General features: G+C 41.6%; 1 protein-coding gene across 1 annotated transcript in view; it reads left to right on the top strand.

The window, feature by feature from the left end:
• Positions 1 to 21,777, top strand: part of LOC122789791 (vimentin-like) — a 308,097-nt gene that overhangs the window by 140,589 nt on the left and 145,731 nt on the right. Inside the window, exon 4 of the mRNA XM_044057233.1 lies at positions 21,020 to 21,130. Coding sequence (XP_043913168.1) covers positions 21,020 to 21,130 — 111 coding nt within the window. The remainder of the gene's footprint in view (positions 1 to 21,019; positions 21,131 to 21,777) is intronic.

The raw sequence follows: 21,777 nt of genomic DNA, 5'->3' as shown, positions 1-21,777 counted from the left end.
TTTGTTATTATTTGAAGTAGTTGTGATGAATTGTGGTTTGTTTATTTAACCATAAATCCAATGATTGGACATGTTGTGTATCTTATGGGTAAAGTAAGGATTTGAAAAGGTATTGTAAGTGACATTGTTTTGACAAGATTTGTTGCAGATATGAAAATATACATTTATAAGTTGGAGGACAAAAGCAGTCCCAGAAGGATCAGTGAGCCTATCCCAGTGGTTAAACTGACATGGCATGACTAACCACACCTGACGTCATCTGCTGATGATGAAGTATCCGTATGGAATGAAAGTCATCTCTTGTCAGGACTTGTAACATCTGTTGATAATGAGAAGGAACAGGTAAAAATACAGAGATATGTTATAGAGAAGTCAGTGATGCACACAAAAGCATACAAGCAGGGATATATGATAGCAGCAAAGTACAGGGTTGTTTCGAAGTGGTTGGAGAGGTGGAGAGAATGGATAGGTTGATGTTTCTTAGGGGACTGCGGGCAAAGCCTTTGTCCCCAAAGATTGATTATCTAGTCAGCTAGAGATTAAGGACAGATAATGTAATTGGTATATGTGGGCAGAAAGGAGGAAGAAAGAAGCAAGCTGAATTCATAATATGTAGAAGGAGTTAAGACAGCGGTTGTAAATGTGGCTCATGAGCCACATACGGCTCTTTGACCACATGACTGTGGCTCTTTTCTAAACATCCATGCCTTATTCAGTGCTTTCACTTAAAAAAAAGTTGAATGTTGTAAAAATGCTGTACAATTAAAGGAGGCTACCATGACGTTGTACTCAGTATAATGACATACTTCAGGAACCTCCCCAGTTTAGTTTTCCCACATGTTTTGTTCATGTTATCCAATATAGTAGATACATTTCTTCATGAAACAAAATAATTTATACGCTGCTATTGATGGAAGTAGTTCTTAACCATTTCTATTTTTTTCTGAACAGCTGTACCTGCATCCAGCAAGGGCGCTGCCATATTTAATACTTCAAAGAAACATCCATCAATAAGTACATAAGTTAAAACTATGCATGAAAGCATACATTTTCATCTGCCCACTTCCATTGCATTTATTTATATTTGTTTACAGGGGTAGGACACTGACTAATATTGACCAGTTTCAAGACTGGCCCAGGTAAAATACAAAACATTTCACAAACAAACCATACAGAAAAATTAAGTAATAGAGTAGTTCAACATAATTACATAGAAAAACTTAGATTTGTTTTGAGTTAAATACATATATACCCATATTACGTTAAAAATCATATCTCAACCCCCCTTCTGTACCCATTGCAGCTCTTTATAATCATGGGTCAAACATCTTAGGATAAAATGGCTCTTTGCATTAAAAAGGTTGCTGACCATAGAGTTAAGGAAAGTTACAAATAAATCTGAAGGCGAACAATGATGACAAATGTTAAATAGGTTATTTAGTGAATCTGGAGATACTTAGGCTAGGTCAGTATTTGGGGATAGAATAAGCTTACAAGGTCAGTATCCGGGGATGCAGTAAGCTGTATAAGGTCAGTATTCGGGGATGGAGTAAGCTGTGCAAGGTCTGAATCTGGGGATGCAGTAAACTGTACAAGGTCAGTATCCAGGGATGCAGTAAGCTGTACAAGGTCTGATTTTGGGGATGCAGTAAGATGTACAAGGTCAGTATCCGGGGATGCAGTAAGCTGTACAAGGTCAGTATCTGGGGATGCAGTAAGTTGTACAAGGTCAGTATCCAGGGATGCAGTAAGCTGTACAAGGTCTGATTTTGGGGATGAAGTAAGATGTACAAGGTCAGTATCCGGGGATGCAGTAAGCTGTACAAGGTCAGTATCTGGGGATGCAGTAAGTTGTACAAGGTCAGTATCCTGGGATGCAGTAAGCTGTATAAGGTCAGTAACTGGGGATGCAGTAAGCTGTACAAGGTCAGCATCTTGGGATGGAGTAAGCTGTAGAAGATCTGAATCAGGGATGCAGTAAACTGTACAAGGTCTGTATCTGGGGATGCAGTAAGCTGTAGAAGGTCAGTATTCTGTGGTGGAGTAAACTGTACAAGGTCAGTATTCAGGGATGCAGTAACCTGTACAAAGTCAGTATTCAGGGATGCAGTAAGCTGTAGAAGGTCAGTATTTGCGGATTGTGTAAGCTGTACAAGGTCAGTATCCTGGGATGGGATAAGCTGTACAAGATCAGTATTCAAGGATGCAGTAAGCTGTACAAAGTCAGTATCCAGGGATGCAGTAAGCTTTACATGGTCAGTATCTGGGGATGCAGTAAGCTGTACAAGGTTAGTAGTTGGGGATGCAGTTAGCTGTACAAGGTCAGTATTTGGGGATGGAGTAAGCTTTACAAGTTCAGTATCTGGGGATGCAGTAAGCTGTACAAGGTCAGTATTCGGGGATGGAATAAGCTGTAAAAGGTCAGTATTCGGGTATGGAGCAAGCTGTACAAGGTCAGTATGTCACGATGGAGGAAGCTATACAAGGTCAGTATTCGGGGATGGAGCAAGCTTTTCAAGGTCAGTATGTCACGATGGAGGAAGCTATACAAGGTCAGTATTTGGCGATGCAGTAAGCTGTACAAGGTCAGTATCCTGGGATGCAGTAAGCTGTATAAGGTCAGCATCTGGGGATGGAGTAAGCTGTACAAGGTATTAATCAGGGATGCAGTAAGCTCTACAAGGTCAGTATCTGGGGATGGAGTAAGCTGTACAAGGTCAGTATCATGGGGATGCAGTAAGCTGTACAAGGTCACTATCAGGGGGATGCAGTAAGCTATACAAAGGTTAGTATCTGATGATGCAGTATGCTGTACAAGGTCAGTATCCAGTGATGCAGTAAGCTGTACAAGGTTAGTATTTTGGGATGCAGTACGCTGTACAATTCAGTATCCGGGGATGCATTAAGCTGTAAAAGGTCAGTATCTGGGGAATGCAGTAAGCTGTACAAGGTCAGTATCTGGGGATGCAGTAAGCTGTACAAAGTCAGTATCATGGGTATGCAGTAAGCTGTACCAGGTCAGTATTTGGGGATGGAGTAAACTGTACAAGGTCAGTATCCGGGGATGCAGTAAGCTGTACAAGGTCAGTATCCGGTGATGGAGTAAACTTTACAAGGTCAGTATCCTGGGATGGAGTAAGCTGTACAAGGTCAGTATCTGGGGATGTATTAAGCTGTACAAGGTCAGTGTCTGGGGATGCATTAAGCTGTACAAGGTCAGTGTTCCTGGATGCAGTAAGCTGTACAAGATCAGTATTGGGCAAGGAGTAAGGTATACCAGTTCAGTATATGGGGATGCAGTAAGCTGTACAAGGTCAGTATTCAGGGATGCAGTAAGCTGAAGAAAGTCAGTATCTGGTGATGCAGTAAGCTGTACAATGTCAGTATCCAGTGATGCAGTAAGCTGTACAAGGTTAGTATTTTGGGATGCAGTACGCTGTACAAAGTCAGTATCCGGGGATGCATTAAGCTGTAAAAGGTCAGTATCTGGGGAATGCAGTAAGCTGTACAAGGTCAGTATCTGGGAATGCAGTAAGCTGTACAAAGTCAGTATCATGGGTATGCAGTAAGCTGTACAAGGTTATTATCATGGGGATTCAGTAAGCTGTACCAGGTCAGTATTTGGGGATGGAGTAAACTGTACAAGGTCAGTATCCGGGGATGCAGTAAGCTGTACAAGGTCAGTATCCGGTGATGGAGTAAACTTTACAAGGTCAGTATCCTGGGATGGAGTAAGCTGTACAACGTCAGTATCTGGGGATGTATTAAGCTGTACAAGGTCAGTGTCTGGGGATGCATTAAGCTGTACAAGGTCAGTGTTCCTGGATGCAGTAAGCTGTACAAGATCAGTATTGGGCAAGGAGTAAGGTATACCAGTTCAGTATATGGGGATGCAGTAAGCTGTACAAGGTCAGTATTCAGGGATGCAGTAAGCTGTACAAGGTCAGCATCCGGGGATGCAGTAAGCTGTACAAAGTCAGTATTGGGGATGCAGTAAGCTGTACAAGGTCAGCATCCGGGGATGGAGTAAGCTGTACAAGGTCTTAATCAGGGCTGCAGTAAGCTGTACAAGGTCAGTATCTGGGGATGCAGTAAGCAGTACAAAGTCAGAATTCGGGGGTGGAGTAAGCTGTACAAGGTCAGTATTCGGGGATGCAGTAAGCTGTACAAGGTCAGTATTTGGGGATGGAGTAAGCTGTACAAGGTCAGTATCCTGGGATGGAGTAAGCTGTACAAGTTCAGTATTCAGGGATGCAGTAAGCTGTACAAGGTCAGTATCCGGGGATGTAGTAAGCTGTACAAGGTCAGTATCTGGGGATGCAGTAAGCTGTACAAGGTCAGTATCCATGGATGCACTAAGCTGTACAAGGTCAGTATCTGGGGATGCAGTAAGCTATACAAGGTCAGTATCTAGGATGCAGTAAGCTGTACAAGGGATGCAGTAAGCTGCACAAGGTCAGTATTCGGGATGGAGTAAGCTGTACAAGCTCAGTATCTGGGATGCAGTAAGCTGTAGAAGGTCAGTATCTGGGGGTGCAGTAAGCTGAACAAGGGCAGTATCCAGGGATGGAGTAACCTGTACAAGGTCAGTATTGGGCATGGAGTAAGCTATACCAGTTCAGTATCTGGGGATGCAGTAAGCTGTACAAGGTCAGTATTCGGGGGTGGAGTAAGCTGTACAAGGTCATTATATCACGATGGAGGAAGCCGTACAAGGTCAGTATTCGGGGATGCAATAAGCTGTACAAGGTCACTATTCAGGGAATGCAGTAAACTGTAGAAGGTCAGTATTTGGGGATGCAGTAAGCTGTAGAAGGTCAGTATCTGGGGTGCAGTAAGCTGTACGAGGTCAGTATTTGGGGGTGGAGTAAGCTGTACAAGTTTAGTATCTGGGGATGCAGTAAGCTGTACAAGGTCAGTATTTGGGGATGGAGTAAGCTGTACAAGGTCAGTATACAGGGATGCAGTAACCTGTACAAAGTCAGTATTTGGGGATGCAGTAAGCTGTACAAGGTCAGTATTTGAGGATGGAGTAAGCTGTACAAGGTCAATATTCGGGGATGGAGTATGCTGTACAAGGTCAGTATCCGGGGATGAAGTAATCTGTACAAGGTCAGTGTTTGGGGTTGCAGTATGCTGTACAATGTCAGTATTCTGGGATGCAGTAAGCTGTACAAGGTCAGTATTTGGGGATGGAGTAAGCTGTACAAGTTTAGTATCTGGGGATGCAGTAAGCTGTACAAGGCCAGTATTTGGGGATGGAGTAAGCTGTAAACATCAGTATTCGTGAATAGAGTAAGCTGTACAAGGTCAGTATATCACGATGGAGGAAGCCATACAAGGTCAGTATTCGGTGATGCAGTAAGCTGTACAAGGTCAGTATTCAGGGATGCAGTAAGCTGTACAAGGTCAATATCTGGGGATGCTGTAAGCTGTACAAGGTCAGTATCTGGGGATGTAGTAAGCTGTACAAGGTCAGTATCCGGGATGCAGTAAGCTGTACAAGGTCAGTATCTGGGGATGCAGTAAGCTGTACAAGGTCAGTATCTGGGGATGCAGTAAGCTGTACAAGGTCAGTAACTGGGGATGCAGTAAGCTGTACAAGGTCAGCATCTTGGGATGGAGTAAGCTGTAGAAGGTCTGAATCATGGATGCAGTAAGCTGTACAAGGTCAGTATCTGGGGATGCAGTAAGCTGTACAAGGTCAGTATTCTGTGGTGGAGTAAGATGTACAAGGTCAGTATTCAGGGATGCAGTAACCTGTACAAAGTCAGTATTCGGGAATGCAGTAAGCTATACAAGGTCACTATTTGGGGATTGTGTAAGTTGTACAAGGTCAGTATCCTGGGATGGAGTAAGCTGTAGATGATCAGTATTCAGGGATGCAGTAAGCTGTACAAGGACAGTATCCGGGGATGCAGTAAACTTTACAAGGTCAGTATCTGGGGATGCAGTAAGCTGTACAAGGTCAGTAGTCGGGGATGCAGTAAGCTGCACAAGGTCAGTATTTGGGGATGGAGTAAGCTCTACAAGTTCAGTATCTGAGGATGCAGTAAGCTGTACAAGGTCAGTATTTGGGGATGGAGTAAGTTGTAAAAGGTCAGTATTCCGGGATGGAGCAAGCTGTACAAGGTCAGTATATCACGATGGAGGACGCCATGCAAGGTCAGTATTCTGCGATGCAGTAAGCTGTACAAGGTCAGTATTCAGGGATGCAGTAAGCTGTACATGGACAGTATCTAGGGATGCTGTATATGGTCAGTATCTGGGGATGCAGTAAGCTGTACAAGGTCAGTATCCGGGGATGCAGTAAGCTGTACAAGGTCAGTCTCTAGGGATGCAGTAAGCTGTACAAGGTCAGTATCCAGGGATGCAGTAACCTGTACAATGTCAGTATCTGGGGATGCAGTAAGCTGTACAATGTCAGCATCCGGGGATGGAGTAAGCTGTACAAGGTCTGAATCAGGGATGCAGTAAGCTATACAAGGTCCGTATCTGGGGATGCACTAAGCTGTACAAGGTCAGTATTCGGGGGTGGAGAAAGATGTACAAGGTCACTATTCGGGGATGCAGTAACTTGTATAAAGTCAGTATTCGGGGATGCAGTAACTTGTATAAAGTCAGTATTTGGGGATGTAGTAAGCTGTACAAGGTCAGTATCTAGGATGCAGTAAGCTGTAGAAGGTCAGTAGCTGGGGATGCAGTAAGCTGTACAAGGTCAGTATCCGGGGATGCAGTAAGCTGTAGAAGGTCAGTATCTGGAGATGCATTAAGCTGTACAAGGTCAGTATCCGAGGATGCATTAAGCTCTACAAGGGACAGTAACTGGGGATGCAGTAAGCTGTACAAGGTCAGCATCTTGGGATGGACTAAGCTGTAGAAGGTCTGAATCAGGGATGCAGTAAGCTGTACAAGGTCCTTATCTGGGGATGCTGTAAGCTGTACAAGGTCAGTATTCGGTGTTGGAGTAAGCTGTACAAGGTCAGTATTCAGGGATGCAGTAACCTGCACAAAGTCAGTATTCGGGGATGCAGTAAGCTATACAAGGTCAGTTTTTGGGGATTGTGTAAGCTGTACAAGGTTATTATCCTGGGACTGAGTAAGCTGTACAAGATCAGTATTCGGGGATGCAGTAAGCTGTAAAAGGTCAGTATCTGGGGATGCAGTAAGCTTTACAAGATCAGTATCTGGGAATGCAGTAAGCTGTACAAGGTCAGTAGTCGGGGATGCAGTAAGTTGTACAAGGTCAGTATTTGGGGATGGAGTAAGCTGTACAGGTTTAGTATCTGGAGATGCAGTAAGCTGTACAAGGTCAGTATTCAGGGATGGAGTAAGCTGCACAAGGTCAGTATTCGGGGATGGAGTAAGCTGTAAAAGGTCAGTATTTGGGGATGGAGCAAGCTGTACAAGGTCAGTATATCATGATGGAGGAAGCCATACAAGGTCAGTATTCGGCGATGCAGTAAGCTGTACAAGGTCAGTATTCAGGGATGCAGTAAGCTGTACAAGGACAGTATCTGGGGATGCTGTAAGCTGTATAAGGTCAGTATCTGGGGATGTAGTAAGCTGTACAAGGTCAGTATCTGGGGATGCAGTAAGCTGTACAAGGTCAGTATCTAGGGATGCAGTAAGCTGTACAAGGTCAGTATCCGGGGATGGAGTAACCTGTACAAGGTCAGTATCTGGGATGCAGTAACTTGTATAAAGTCAGTATTTGGGGATGTAGTAAGCTGTACAAGATCAGTATCTGGGGATGCAGTAAGCTGTACATGTTCAGTATCCTTGGATGCACTAAGCTGTACACGGCCAGTATCTGGGGATGCAGTATGTTGTACAAGGTCAGTATTCAGGGATGCAGTAAGCTGTACAAGGTCAGTATTTGGCGATGGAGTAAGCTGTATAAGGTCAGTATCTGGGATGCAGTAAGCTGTAGAAGGTCAGTATCTGGGGATGCAGTAAGCTGTGCAAGGTCAGCATCAGGGGGTGGAGTAATCTGTACAATGTCAGTATCTCAGGATGCAGTAAGCTGTACAAGGTCAGTATCATGGGGATGCTGTAAGCTGTACAAGGGCAGTATTTGGAGCTGCAGTAAGCTGTACAGGGTCAGTATCTGTGCATGGAGTAACCTGTATAAGGTCAGTATCTGGGGATGGAGTAAGGTGTACAAGGTCAGTGTCTGGGGATGCAGTAAGGTGTACAAGGTCAGTATCTGGGGATGCGGTAAGCTGTACAAGGGCAGTATCTGGGAATGCAGTAACCTGTACAAGGTCAGTATCTGGGGATCGAGTAAGCTGTTCAAGGTCAGTATCTGGGTGTGGAGTATGTTGTATAAGGTCAGTATCCGGGGGTGCAGTAAGCTGTAAAAGGTGAGTATTCAGGGATGGAGTAAGCTGTACAAGGTCAGTATCCGGGGATGCAGTAAGCTATAAAAGGTCAGTATCCGGGGATGCAGTAAGCTGTAAAAGGTCAGTATCAGGGGATGCAGTAAGCTGTACACGGTCAGTACCTGGGGATGGAGTAAGCTGTACACAGTCAGTATCTGGGGATGCAGTAAGCTGTAGAAAGTCAGTATTCTGGGATGTAGTAACCTTTACAAGGGCAGTATCTGGGGATGCACTAAGCTGTACAAGGTCAGTATCCAGGGATGCAGCAAACTGTATAGGGTCAGTATCGGGGGTGGAGTAAGCTGTACAACGTCATTATCCGGGGATGCAGTAACCTGTACAAGGTCAATATATCATGGTGGAGTAAGCTATACAAGGTCAGTATCTGGGGATGCATTAAGCTGTACAAGTTTAGTATTCAGGGATGCAGTAAGCTGTACAAGGTCAGTATCCAGGGATGCAGTAAGCTCTAAAAGGTCAGTATCTGTGGATGCAGTATGCTGTATAAAGTCAGTGTCTGGGGATGCTGTAAAAAGTCAGTATTCGGGGATGGAGTAAGCTGTACAAGGTCAGTATATGGGGATGAATTAAGCTGTACAAGGTCAGTATTCGAGGATGCAGTAAGGTATACAAGGTCAGTATTCGGGGATGGAGTAAGCTTACAAGGTCAGTATCTGGGGATGCAGTAAGCTGTACAATGCTGGTATCCTGGGATGCATTAAGCTGTAAAAGGTCAGTATCCGGGGATCCAGTAAGCTGTACAAGGTCAGTTTCTGGGGATGTAGTAAGCTGTACAATGTCAGTATTCAGGAATGGATTAAGCTGTAGAAGGTCATTATTTGGGGATGGAGTTAGCTGTACAAGGTCATTTTCCAGGGATGGAGTAAGCTGTGCAATGTCAATATCCAGGGATGGACTAAGCTGTACAAGGTCAGTAACTGTGGCTGGGGTAAGCTATACAAGGTCAGTATATCATGATGGGGTAAGTTATACAAGGGCAGTATTCGAGGATGGAGTAAGCTGTACAAGATCAGTCTCCAGGGATGGACTGAGTTGCACAAGGTCAGTATCTGTGGATGGTGTAAGCTATACAAAATCAGTATATCATGATGGAGTAACTTCTACAAGGTCAGTATCCGGGATGCAGTAAGCTGCACAAGGTCAGTATCATGGGGATGCAGTAAGCTGTACAAGGTCAGTATTTGGGGATGGAGTAAGCTGTACATAATCAGTATCTGGGATGGAGTAAGTTGTACAAGGTCAGTATCCAGGGATGGAGTAAGCTGTACAAAGTTAGTATTTGGGGACAGAGTAAGCTGTACAAGGTCAGTCTCCAGGGATGGACTAAGTTGTACAAGGTCAGTATCTGTGGATGGTGTAAGCTATACAAAATCAGTATATCAAAATGGAGTATCCTGTACAAGGCCAGCATCCAGGGATGTAGTATGATGTACAAGGTCAGTATTCGGGGATGCAGTAAGCTATACAAGGTCAGTATCCAGGGATGCTGTAAACTGTAGAAGGTCAGTATCTGGGATGGAGTAAGCTGTACAAGATCAGTATCTGGGATGGAGTAACCTGTTCAAGGTCAGTAACCTAGGATGGAGTAAGCTGTACAAGGTCAGTATCTGGGGATGCAGTAAGCTGTACAAGGTCAATATCCGGGGATGCAGTAACCTGTACAAAAAAAACTTTATTGTATACATTGATAAAGGCTGAATAGCCAAAACCAGTCAGGATTTGAAGGAATTATAAATAAATAATCATTATTTCTTCATTACTGCATGTTCACTATCGTTTTTTGCTGGTCATTGGTGGTTTACATTGTTGGCTTGACCCTGCATGCCATCCTTGCGGAGCATATGGTTGTTTGGTAACCTGTACAAGGTCAGTATCAGGGGTTGGAGTAAGCTGTACAAGGTCAGTATCTGTGGATGGAGTAACCTGTACAAGGTCAGTATCAGGGGACAGATTAAGCTCTACGAGGTCAGTATATCAGGATGGAGGATGCAGTGAGTGCAAAAGATTCCAATGTGTAAAAGCTTAATTATTATTAGACTAAGTGGGGCTGTGAAATGGGTCAGCAAAAATCAAAATGAAGTTCAGCTTAAGCAGGCGAAGTCCCTATTAGTTAGACACAAGTAGTACATTGTGATACATTTAGCACGGAGCACCTGGGATGTGCATTCAGGTTATAGATAAAACTGTCTGAGGTCTTTTGAAGTGATATTTAGAAGTGTTAATAGAGCAGATCTATGAGCTAGTTGTAAGAGGGAAATTGTTCTGAGGTTTAGTATTTATGCAGAGTGATTGCAGTCTGAGGGAACTTACCTGATAAAGGTTTTTTTAATGTTAGTAAAACACGGGGAGGCTACCGAAATATAGTAGCGCATTATTTGCATCAGCGAAAACTATATGAAGTGGGGCTGGAGGAAAACTTATGTCAAGTGGGCGGCCAGTGGCCATTGTAAATAACCCTGTGGGTTAAAGAATGACAAACAGTTTGTTTTATTTAGGTAGGTATGATGGTGGTCCATTGTAGTAGAAGGAAATATGAAGGGCTGTTTTTTGTTGTGGATAATTTAGTGACTGGTGGTATTAAGGCAGAGCTGAATGAAAGCAAGGAGAGACCACATTTTACTACTGCATACGTTTCCCCCTGAAGGACACAATGTATAAAATCTGTGCAGGCAGTTTTAAGCTAAAAAGGTATGGAAGCACAAATCTTCTTACTGTGAGATGTAAGAATAATTGTTATGTGAGATGTAAAAGTGATTACTGTATCTAACTAAACTCCAAGATACTTAATGGTGAAGTATGCTCTAGAAAGTGCAATGGTTAAGTTTATACTGAAAAAAGTTACAGGATCACAGTTTGCATAGTATTTGTTTTTAGTGAAGTTTCTAGAGAGGAGTTTTTTTTTTTTTTTTTAAAAGACGAGTTTCTAAAACACAGCAGAGCCATGTTGGTGGTTGGACTGCGCTGGAGTGGATATGAGTAACATTCTCTTGAGACCTGACAATCACTAGTTATCTGCAAATAATGTCAGGTCTTAAAGTTTTGGTACAGGTGGGACTGAGGTAAATAATAAATATAGTGAACAGAAGGGCTGCAAGTGTGGATCTTTGGGGATCTACTCTGGTCAGTGATTCAGTGTAAGAACAGAAGACTGAGTTTAACCTGGGCCGTTGTGTTGTTAACAGAGCTGTTAAACCAGATCAGAGGATCATTGCAAAATGTAAGTTTTCAGGACGTTCGTTAGTACAAAAGATCCACAATATTTAATTTCGATTTAAAAATCATTGAAAAAGGGATTCTGCTAAGTATCTCTTGGCCCATAGTTAGGAGAAAGATGCTAGTTCTAGACACTTATGCATTAAGTAGTACAAGAGGCTGACGTGAAACCACAGTAGGAGTGCAGAAGTAGGCCATAGTTATTCCTGAATTCCAGACCTTCAGAATAGATCAGTTGTTTAAGCATTTCTTAGACAACGGGAAGGGAGCACTGTAATGTATCACCCAGACCACGAGACACATTGTTTTATTTTATTCTGAAGGTTGCAGCTCTTTTCACACTGTAATGTCTGTCTGCCTATACCTGACTGACCAATAGAAAGTCTGATCACTCAGTGGTACCTCAGTGACCATGTTTTTCTATTGGTACATGCTCGATTTACAGTGTGCATGCTGCTTGGGCTGTCCAACCAGCGTGCTTGTTTTTGAATAGTAATGAGCCTTTGTTGTATAATTCGCAACTCTCCCTGCTTTTGCTTTATATTTTGCCCAGTGCATCATAAAATGTTTGATTATCTGGTAAATCACTGAGGATTATAGACCATCAAAGTGCCATTCATTAGTTTCAGACTTGTAAGTAATTTCTGAACTAATGTTCATAAATGAATACACTCATTATTTTTTATGATTATAATTTAAGTATTCCACAACACCTTTATTCATTTATTTATCCATTAGTTTTGTTATGTTGTTACGCTTTCTCATTGTTATGACTGGAACCTGTGATTACCTCATATATTTTAAGAGATCCCAAAATTAGCTCAGTAAATAAGTCATCAAAGTGAATGAATGTTATCTTGTTTGGCATTTCCTTTTTTCAAGTGTGTAAAACAGGATCACACACAGCATTCCACCTAGGAGCGCACACAATTCCACTCTGCTGCAGCTGTTTCTGCTGTTGCTGTTATCTGTGCTATTCAGTACTTGTGTTATACTTGTAGCTGGATTGATGCCAAAGACAGTTTTTATGTAACATCTCTTCCATTGTTTTTTCCTATCATTGCATTTTTTAAATTTAAGTTTTACTCAATTTCAAGATATCTAGTCAGACAATACAATGATATATTTAGCTGCTGGGCACAGCAACGGCAGAATTTCAAAACAACAGCTGAACAGGAACTCAGCAGGCAAAATATTGACTGCACTTTGATATGTTATTTTATTTTTATTTATTTATTTTAATGAACAGTTTTTTCTATCTCTATGTTGTTCAGTGGTGGTAGGGGTAATAGTTGAACAGAGGTAACCACTTCTGTAAATAACTATAGTATATAGAAGGGTACCTCTAATGAGCTCTGATCACCTCAATTACTGTGTGCTTTTCTAGAGATATACCTGGAGAGAAGCATTAATATGTTGGAAGGTGTCTAAGGCAAAACTACCGGAAGGATGTATCAACTGGTGGGGAAAGCATACATCCATAGACTAGTGGATCAAGTGCTTCCGTCATTAGGGGAGTTATTTATTATATGAATGTACAGGACCATGCAGGGAGATGGGTCATGGTAATGGTGGTGGGAGGGGGGTATTATATGAATGTAGAGGATCATACAGGGAGATGGGACATGCTAATAGTGGTTGGAAGGGGGGGTATTATATGAATGCACAAGATCACAAGGGAGATGGGACATGGTAATGGTGGTGGGAGGGGGCATTATATGAATGCACAGGGTCATGCAGAGAGATGGGACATGGTAATGTTGGTGGGAGGGTTGGATCTTCAAAACAGAGTCCATGAAGGCATGCAAAAAAGCATGTGACAGGATAAAAAAGGGAGAGGTGAAGGTAATGATGGAAGAAGTTAGAATGTTAAAAGCAGGTAAAGGAACGATTAGGGTGGCATGTTGTTTGCTGCTGTCAATCAGATGTAACTCAGTGGAATGTAAAACCGCAAATATAAAACAGTAGAAACGAGTAATAAAACACCTTACATAGTGATATAAGACAGGTGAGAGAATATTCTTCAGTGCTGTACTTTTACAAATAAGAAGCAAAGCCATGCCAAACTAATGGACCAAAGCCTACATATAACTCTGTCTTCATCAGTAGACATATAAGCAGCCTTGTAATACTTGCTCTGCTGCAGATCCAAGGGGTGTTGCCTTATCCCAGAGGTAGTTACAGGTGTTAGTAAGGCAAGTTACATGGCTGCAGATCCAAGGGGTGTTACCTTATCCCAGATGTAGTCACAGGTTTTAGTAAGGCAAGTCACATGGCTGCAGATCCAAGGGGTGTTACCTTATCCCAGAGGTAGTCACAGGTGTTAGTAAGGCAAGTTACATGGCTGCAGATCCAAGGGGTGTTACCTTGTCCCAGAGGTAGTCACAGGTGTTAGTAAGGCAAGTCACATGAACAGTCTCATAGCAATGGGAATCCAGCTGTCTGAAGGAAACTGTGTTAACTATAGTTTGGAGCTTTCCAGTGTTGTTACTGCATTTAACAGCCACCTTCCTCTAACTTAAGAATGAAAAGATTCGCCATTTTTGGATCTATGATGACTAAGCTGGTTAGTTTCTGACACATTTTACATTGCTTTAGCACTGTGTGGACAGCTGATTGTACATACTGCGTGAAAGGCAGAAGGGGATTCAGATGTAGTCTCAAGCATTTGTACCTGATAGGCAGCTTTTGGGATCATGTATTCACACTAGTATACCTTTGTGAAGTGTAGGGGGTCAGGCTTGCACTGTTGCTGTTTAATTCATTTATTTTTTGCACACTCTGTACCAGAGTTTACGGTGTTGAGTTACTTAATTTAAATAGTCAGCAGTGTACATGGGTTACTTGTGTTTGGGATACTTCTAGGGCAACATCTTTCATACAGAGAGAGGAAGACATTATTCTAAATTACATAAATAACAAACCCATATAAAAGGATGAGGCTGGCATCTCTGCAGGTTGTACAGTCAAGCAATTTATAGTTGTATACAAAGAGTAAATGAATATTTATGTGTGACTGGTCATTATAAACAGGATCAGTTGGTTATAATGATACCAAAGGGACATACAGCATTACCATGGTTTATCTCATTAAATAAGGAGAGAAGTCTCATAAGTGTTTTTACTCAGCTTAATGGAACATAATATCTAAGCAGCTGCTAAAAATCAGTCAAAGTAAGTGTGGTATAGCGAAAGCCAGCCAAAAATTTACCAGTTATAGCTAAGCCAGGATTTATACAATTTTTTGATTGGGTAAGATCACTCACAATATAATATAAGTATCCTGTGAGGTCTTGTGGAACAGTCAGAGTATTTCAAACACTTTTCTAACTAATGAAGGAATATATTTGGTATAATCATAATTAGTAAACCTTTACATTGTCACTTGAATGTTTACAAACAAAAAAGACAAGCAGTATACTTGTGCTGTTGTGGTCTGTCTTTCTGTGTTTTACAGAATTTACACAACGGAATACTTTTTTGTAATGAACCTATTTGCCACTGACCTCCTTAAATCACCATTTCTTTTTCCAGTAGTGGGCACAGTTAGAAATGTGTTTACCCACTTTGAGTAGTGGGATTATGACTGAGTGCTTACTTTTGGTAATGGGATTATGATTGAGTGTTTGTAGAATGATAGGATTGAGGATGCTGTAAGGGAAAGGCTAGAGATACAAGCAAGATGGGTGGCAACAGAAGATACTTTCATTTTTAGGAAGGTAGTGGGTAATTTTTTAAATATGAAAACAACTGTTAAAAAACAAAAATAATTAAAAAACAAAAATAATAAAATTACTTTATTGTGACATATGTACTCTCTAGCACCTTGGCTAACTCCTTGAATGGAAAATAATTACCAGCTGACAAACATTCTGTATATTCAATGTAATTTAAACAAACCAATAAAAACACTAATCGTAAATCAATGCAGTTAAATTATTAAGGAGACATCACACTAAAATATTCTTGCATGCACACCCGCTATTCAAACCGTTACATATTACATTTTAAATCTCTAACATTGCTTCCAACCCTTTCACTTAAAAATCTCTTGCTGTAAAACTGTAGACTTCAGTAATAGGTTCATAGGTTGGTAATAGGCTATTGTCCTTAGGGCTTATACAAGTCTAGCCAAAACAATTCTCTGTCTATTTCCTCCCACAGTATTTACTTCCCAGGACTCCTGTCTAGCAGGGCTACTGACATGATCCCCGGGGTAAATTTCCTATGTCCCATCCAATCATCAAGGCTCCTTTTAAAGAGGGCCAAAGAGGCGCTCTGCTTGACATGTATGGGCAGTCTATTCCAGAGTCTGGGGAGTCTCTGGGTCAGAAACCTATCCCTCCAGCATGTTTTGTTCATTGTGATGACACGGTTTAGATCCCTGGAGCATGTGACTCTGAGGGATTGGGATTTCTTTAATTGTAGCATGTCCAACAGCTCTGGGTTTGACATGGCCTTGTATGTTAAGCAGATATCGCCTCTGAGTAGACGATATGTGACAGAGTATAGGTAGAGGTTTTTTAGGCGGTCAGCATAGGGCATCTACTTTAGGCCTGTGATTCTTTTAGTGAGGTATTTTTGTGGCCTTTCCAGTTGTTGCAGATGTCTTGAAAGGTACATACCAAACAGGGCATTATATTTTATAATGGGTCTAATGAGGGATGAGTACAGTGGGACAATGACCTTCTTTTTTTCCTGGATGAAAAGCCCTTAGTGATGAGGTGTGCCACATAGAAGGATTTTCTGACTGTTGTGGTGATGTGGTTATCGAAGGTGAGACCACTGTCCACCTGTGTCCCTAAGTCTCTTCTCACACTTTCAGTGTTTAGTATACTGCCACCTATGTGGTAATTCATGGGTACATGTTTTTTTCCCAGAGGGGATAGCTATACATTTCTTGGCACTGAGCTTGAGCCCATGGCTCTGGCACCAAGCATCTGTTTCTGGAAGGACCTTTTGTAGAATATCTACATCATTTGGGGATTCAGTAATGGCTCCCAGTTTGCAGTCATCTGCAAACTTTATTAGCCAGAGTCCCTTAGTATTGGCCTGTACTTCAGAGAAGTAGATGCCAAACATGAGCGGTCCCAGGACTGAACGCTGAGGTACTCCACTTGTCACTTGTCTGGAGCTGGATTTGGAGTAGGCTACTTTTGCAGTGTGGGTTCTGTCAGTAAGCCAGTTGGCAACCCATTGAGTGACGTAGGGATTAATGTCCAGCTTAGTAAGTTTATCTATGATTCCAGAGTGGGGGATGGTGTCAAAGGCCATGGCGAGGTCCAGATAGGCTGTGTGGCCCACCTTACCCTTGTCCACGGCTCTGGAGACTGATTCAAAGAAGTCAATCAGGTTCAGGAGACAAGATCAGCCCTTCACGAACCCAAACTGCATGGGGTCCAGTGTTTGAAGGTCGCCAATGTCTTTTTTTATAAGTTCCATGTTAATACATTCCATGGCCTTGCAGATCAGGCTCGTCAGAATGATGGGGTGGTAGTTCCCAGGATCCAAGGTGTATCCCCCCTTGTGGAGTGGGATAACTGTAGCTATGCACCACTCAGTGGGCACAAAGCCTGAGGTGAGGCTATGATTAAACATCACACTTAGTTGAGGTGCCAGTTCATTTTGTATTTCATGTAGTACACACCCCTGGATGTCGTCTGGTCCCATGGATGCTGTATTCTTAGCTTTGGAGAGTGTGTTGTTTTACCTGTGTGGCCATTATTACCGGAATTTGGCAATCTTTCGGTATTGAGATGTGTTATCACTATTAGGTTTATAAAAAATATAAAGAAACAGGACTACTTTCTTTATTACAGTTATAGGTTCATAGGTTCATAGGTAGGTACTAAGCTATCTGCCTGAAGGCATTTATAAGGCTAACCAGAATGTGTTGGCTTTTGCTGCTTCCTTAGATTAGTTCCCTGTGGCTCTGTCCAGCAGAGCCACTGAAGTGATCCCCGGGGTAAACTGTTTCCCATCCACTCGTCAAGGTTTCTTTTGTTGTTGTATTTTTCATGAATGTTCTGAAAGTGTGTTTTTAGAACTACAGAGTATGCAAAAAATGTCAAATTCCTTAGACTTTGATTGGAATTTAGTTTGACTGTTCATTGTTTGCAGAGACTCATAAGAGCATGTAATAACTTCTAGAATTAATCTGTTCATTGTTTGGACCATTACTGTTCTATCAAGGGATTGTGAATTTCACATTTTGATTTATGGACTTTGTGTGATTTTCCAGTTTGGAAACTGTGATTTGAGGAGTGTAACTTTATTTGAGTTTATTAAGCTTATTTATTTATTTATGTAACTATTTAGTTTTATTTTCTCTTTTTTGTGGTGTGAATAGCTCTATGGATGTTTATGCTGAATTTATTATTTAACAATAACATTTGAATATTAGCAAAACAGGTAAAAAAGACAGAAAAGAATAGTCAAAAGTGTGTAATGCACAGGCTTAAAGAAAAAACAGAAAACAAAATAAACAAAAAAAAAAAAAAAAAAAAAAAAACAGCAGACCCTGCTGTCATCTGTTGAGTATGTTTGTGTGTATGTTAATTATATATGTGAACTGCAAGAATGCTCAGTCCATGGAAAAAGTGTATATTCCCCAACCCCAGATATTAGTGATTGAAACACCTGTCAACCATGCAATTAGTTGACCAATGTATGAAGTCCAAAGGGAGTTTTGCTTAATGTCAGGACTCAGGTGTGTGTGTGTGTGTGTGTGTGAAACGTAAATGTAGTGTTTTTTTTTTTATTGACATGCTTTAACGAAAGCGCTTTTTCGGTTAAAGTGCTTTCATTAAAGTGTGTTCGGTGGTTATGGATTCGGATGTTTGATCGAATCCTAGATCCATATATATATATATATATATATATATATATATATATATATATATATATATATATATATACTCACAAATATAGAACATAACATTGAAAATTCAACAAATTGAAGTGAAACTTTTTGCAAGGGGGCAAGCACACCTCCACCTCTATACCCACTGATAATTATATACACTGTGTGTGTCTTTCGGCTTTTCCCAGTTAGGGGTTGCCACAGCGGAACTCTGGTCCACTAATGATTGGCAGTTGATTTTTACATACCGGCTTGCCAGGCCTGACGCACAACCTTCAATGAAGGTACGCCCATTCACGCATGTCTCCACGCAGAAGACTCTCTGGCTGAGAATTGAACCGGACAGGGTCTTACTGTGAGGCGACAACGCTACCACAGCACCACCATATATACTAACTCTGAGAAAGTGGTTTGGCAAAAAACAAATTCTCCTAATTTTCACTGTACAGCACTCATGCACACACACAAAAACAGATATGTGTCATCACCTGATTTCCAATCACACATACCAACTTCCTGTATTTATAATGGTGAGGTCTTAATTTTGAAATTATTTTTTTTCTCAGAGCTAGATCTTACTCATTTGAGAAAGTGTTTAGGTGTAAACAAAAGCAGAGTTCAGAGGATGCACTTCATAGACGAAGGGAGGAAAAGGAAAGGAGGGGCATTGATTGACTCCACATAACTATTAAGGGAACTTATGAAAGAACAGAGCTGCAAAGGAAGCATGAAGACTGAGTACAGCAGTACATGATCTCCAAGTATTTATTTATTTATTTATTTATCATTTGTTGACCGGGAAAGTCCGACTAGGTTCCACAGAGCCTGTTTTCAGCGGAGGCCCGGGGAGAAATGCTCCAGATGTATGGGGTACAGCAGTGCATGATCTCCAAATATGGGTTACAGCAGTGCATGAACTCCAAGCACAGGATACAGCAATGCATGAACTCCAAGTATGGGGTACAGCAGTGCATGATCTCCAACTACAGGATACAGCAGTGCATGATCTCCAAGTACATGGAATAGTAGTGCATGATCTCCAACTACAGGATACAGCAGTGCATGATCTCCAAGTACAGGGTACAGCAGTGCATGATCTCCAAGTACAGGATACAGGAGTGCATGATCTCCAAGTACAGGGTACAGCAGTGCATGATATCCAAGTACAGGATACAGGAGTGCATGATATCCAAGTACAGGGTACAGCAGTGCATGTTATCCAAGTACAGGGTACAGCAGTGCATGATCTTCAAGTACAGGATACAGGAGTGCATGATCTCCAAGTACAGGGTACAGCAGTGCATGTTATCCAAGTACAGGGTACAGCAGTGCATGATCTTCAAGTACAGGATACAGGAGTGCATGATCTCCAAGTACAGGGTACAGCAGTGCATGATATCCAAGTACAGGGTACTGCAGTGCATGATCTCCAAGTACGGGATACAGCAGTGCATGATCTCCAAGTACAGGATACCGCAGTGCATGATCTCCAAGTACAGGGTACAGCAGTGCATGATCTCCAAGTGCAGGGTACAGCAGTGCATGATCTCCAAGTACAGGGTACAGCAGTGTATGATCTCCAAGTATGACGTATAGCAGTGCATGATATCCAAGTACAGGGTACAGCAGTGCATGATCTCCACATACGGGGTACAGCAGTGCATGATCTCCAAGTACAGGGTACAGCAGTGCATGATATCCAAGTAAAGGATACAGCAGTGCATGATCTCCAACTGCAGGATACAGCAGTGCATGATCTCCAAGTACGGGGTACAGCAGTACATGATCTTCAAGTACACAGTACAGAAGTGCATGATCTGCAAGTACGGAGTACAGTAGTGCATGATCTGCAAGTACAGAGAAGAGTCTTTAGCTTAAATGTAAGGAAATACAATATCACAGGAGGGAGGGAGGGAGACCATGTAAAATTGTCTGTTGAAATAGGTAGAATGAAGCAAGTCAGTGGAGGCATTCAGGAGGACTGAGAATAATTAGAATAATAGGAAACCAAATGAGAAGCACATCTGCAGGATATACGTTGTAACAGCCGAGTAGACTAGGTTTACCTGTCAACTGTTCCTGCTGTTATATTTGTGCAGATATTTGTGTTTTAAGATTAGGAATACTTTAAAGTAAGTTTCACTGTGTATTTTCATTAGTCAGATTTTCACCTGTTGTGTGGCCTGTGCTTTAGTTTCAAGCATTATGCATCTATTTTACATATCACACTTAAATTAGCTTTTACTATGTGCTCTATCTACATGACCTTTGAATTATGACTATGTGGCCTTAACGTTCTGAACACAATTTGTGATCCTTGTAGTAGTACTATTGTGTTAGCACTGTAGCACAGCTACCCTGAACTAATGTACTGTCAGAATTGTCAGGTACTGTGGCAATTCTGAGGAAGTCACTTAACTGCCACAGTGCCCCATGAGTTCCCCTGAAAAAAAAATATTTATACCTTGTCTGTTTTACCTGGTTAAAGACTAGTTAAAATAAGAAATTAATGCATTTTTTGTGCATATTTTTCCTGCAGATTGCAGACCTTGAGAATGAAATTGCTTCTCTACAAAGGAGGAGAGAGGAACTTGAAAGACTTACCATTGAAAAAGAGACTGATTATGCAATGGAAACTTCTGGGTGTGAGGTAAATGATAAAGCTAACCTGTTGCTGAATAGTTTATTCCTTGACTTAAGGAAAACAGACTATAGCTGTGTGTACCACCTCAGTCAGTGTAACTCCCCTAGTTATTAAGAAAACCAGTTTTTGAGTCTTAATCTAATACCCTGAATCTCATAGGCATAGGCTGAAGGAATGAGTTATCATTTTCAGAATGTTGTTTTATTAGTACAGAGAGTACACGAGTAACTAGGGATTTTTAGAAAAGTGGTGGAGTTCACATTCTAAGTAAGCTAAATTAAGTATACATGCCAGATGTGCATGTAATATTGTCTCGTTATTGTCTGGTACTTTTAAACTTACTGTGTAGTAATAAGTATGTTATAATATGGGTAATTGCATATGTGTGTGTTCTAGCTAAAGCTATCTTACTGTATGGAAAAATGGGGGAACTGATAGCATAAATATGTGTATAGGAGATGTGGTGTGTAATTGGTTTCTTTGTTAGCAGGCAGTGATCCGAGACAGAGATGGGAGAAGGCACTTGACTTTGGGCAGTTAGGATGGCTGCAACATTTAAACTTTGGCTGGTGCAAAGCATTTGTCTTTTAGAGAGGTGTCTTTTTTAAAGTACTGCAAGCAGTCCATATTTTTATGAGATCTGCTCGGTATCA

Source organism: Protopterus annectens, chromosome 15.part0 (assembly GCF_019279795.1).
Source record: "Protopterus annectens isolate FY-2018-M chromosome 15.part0, PAN1.0, whole genome shotgun sequence".
Lineage (NCBI taxonomy): Eukaryota > Metazoa > Chordata > Ceratodontiformes > Protopteridae > Protopterus > Protopterus annectens.
Note: the sequence above shows the minus strand (reverse complement) of the source record. Positions and strands in the feature narration are given on the sequence as shown.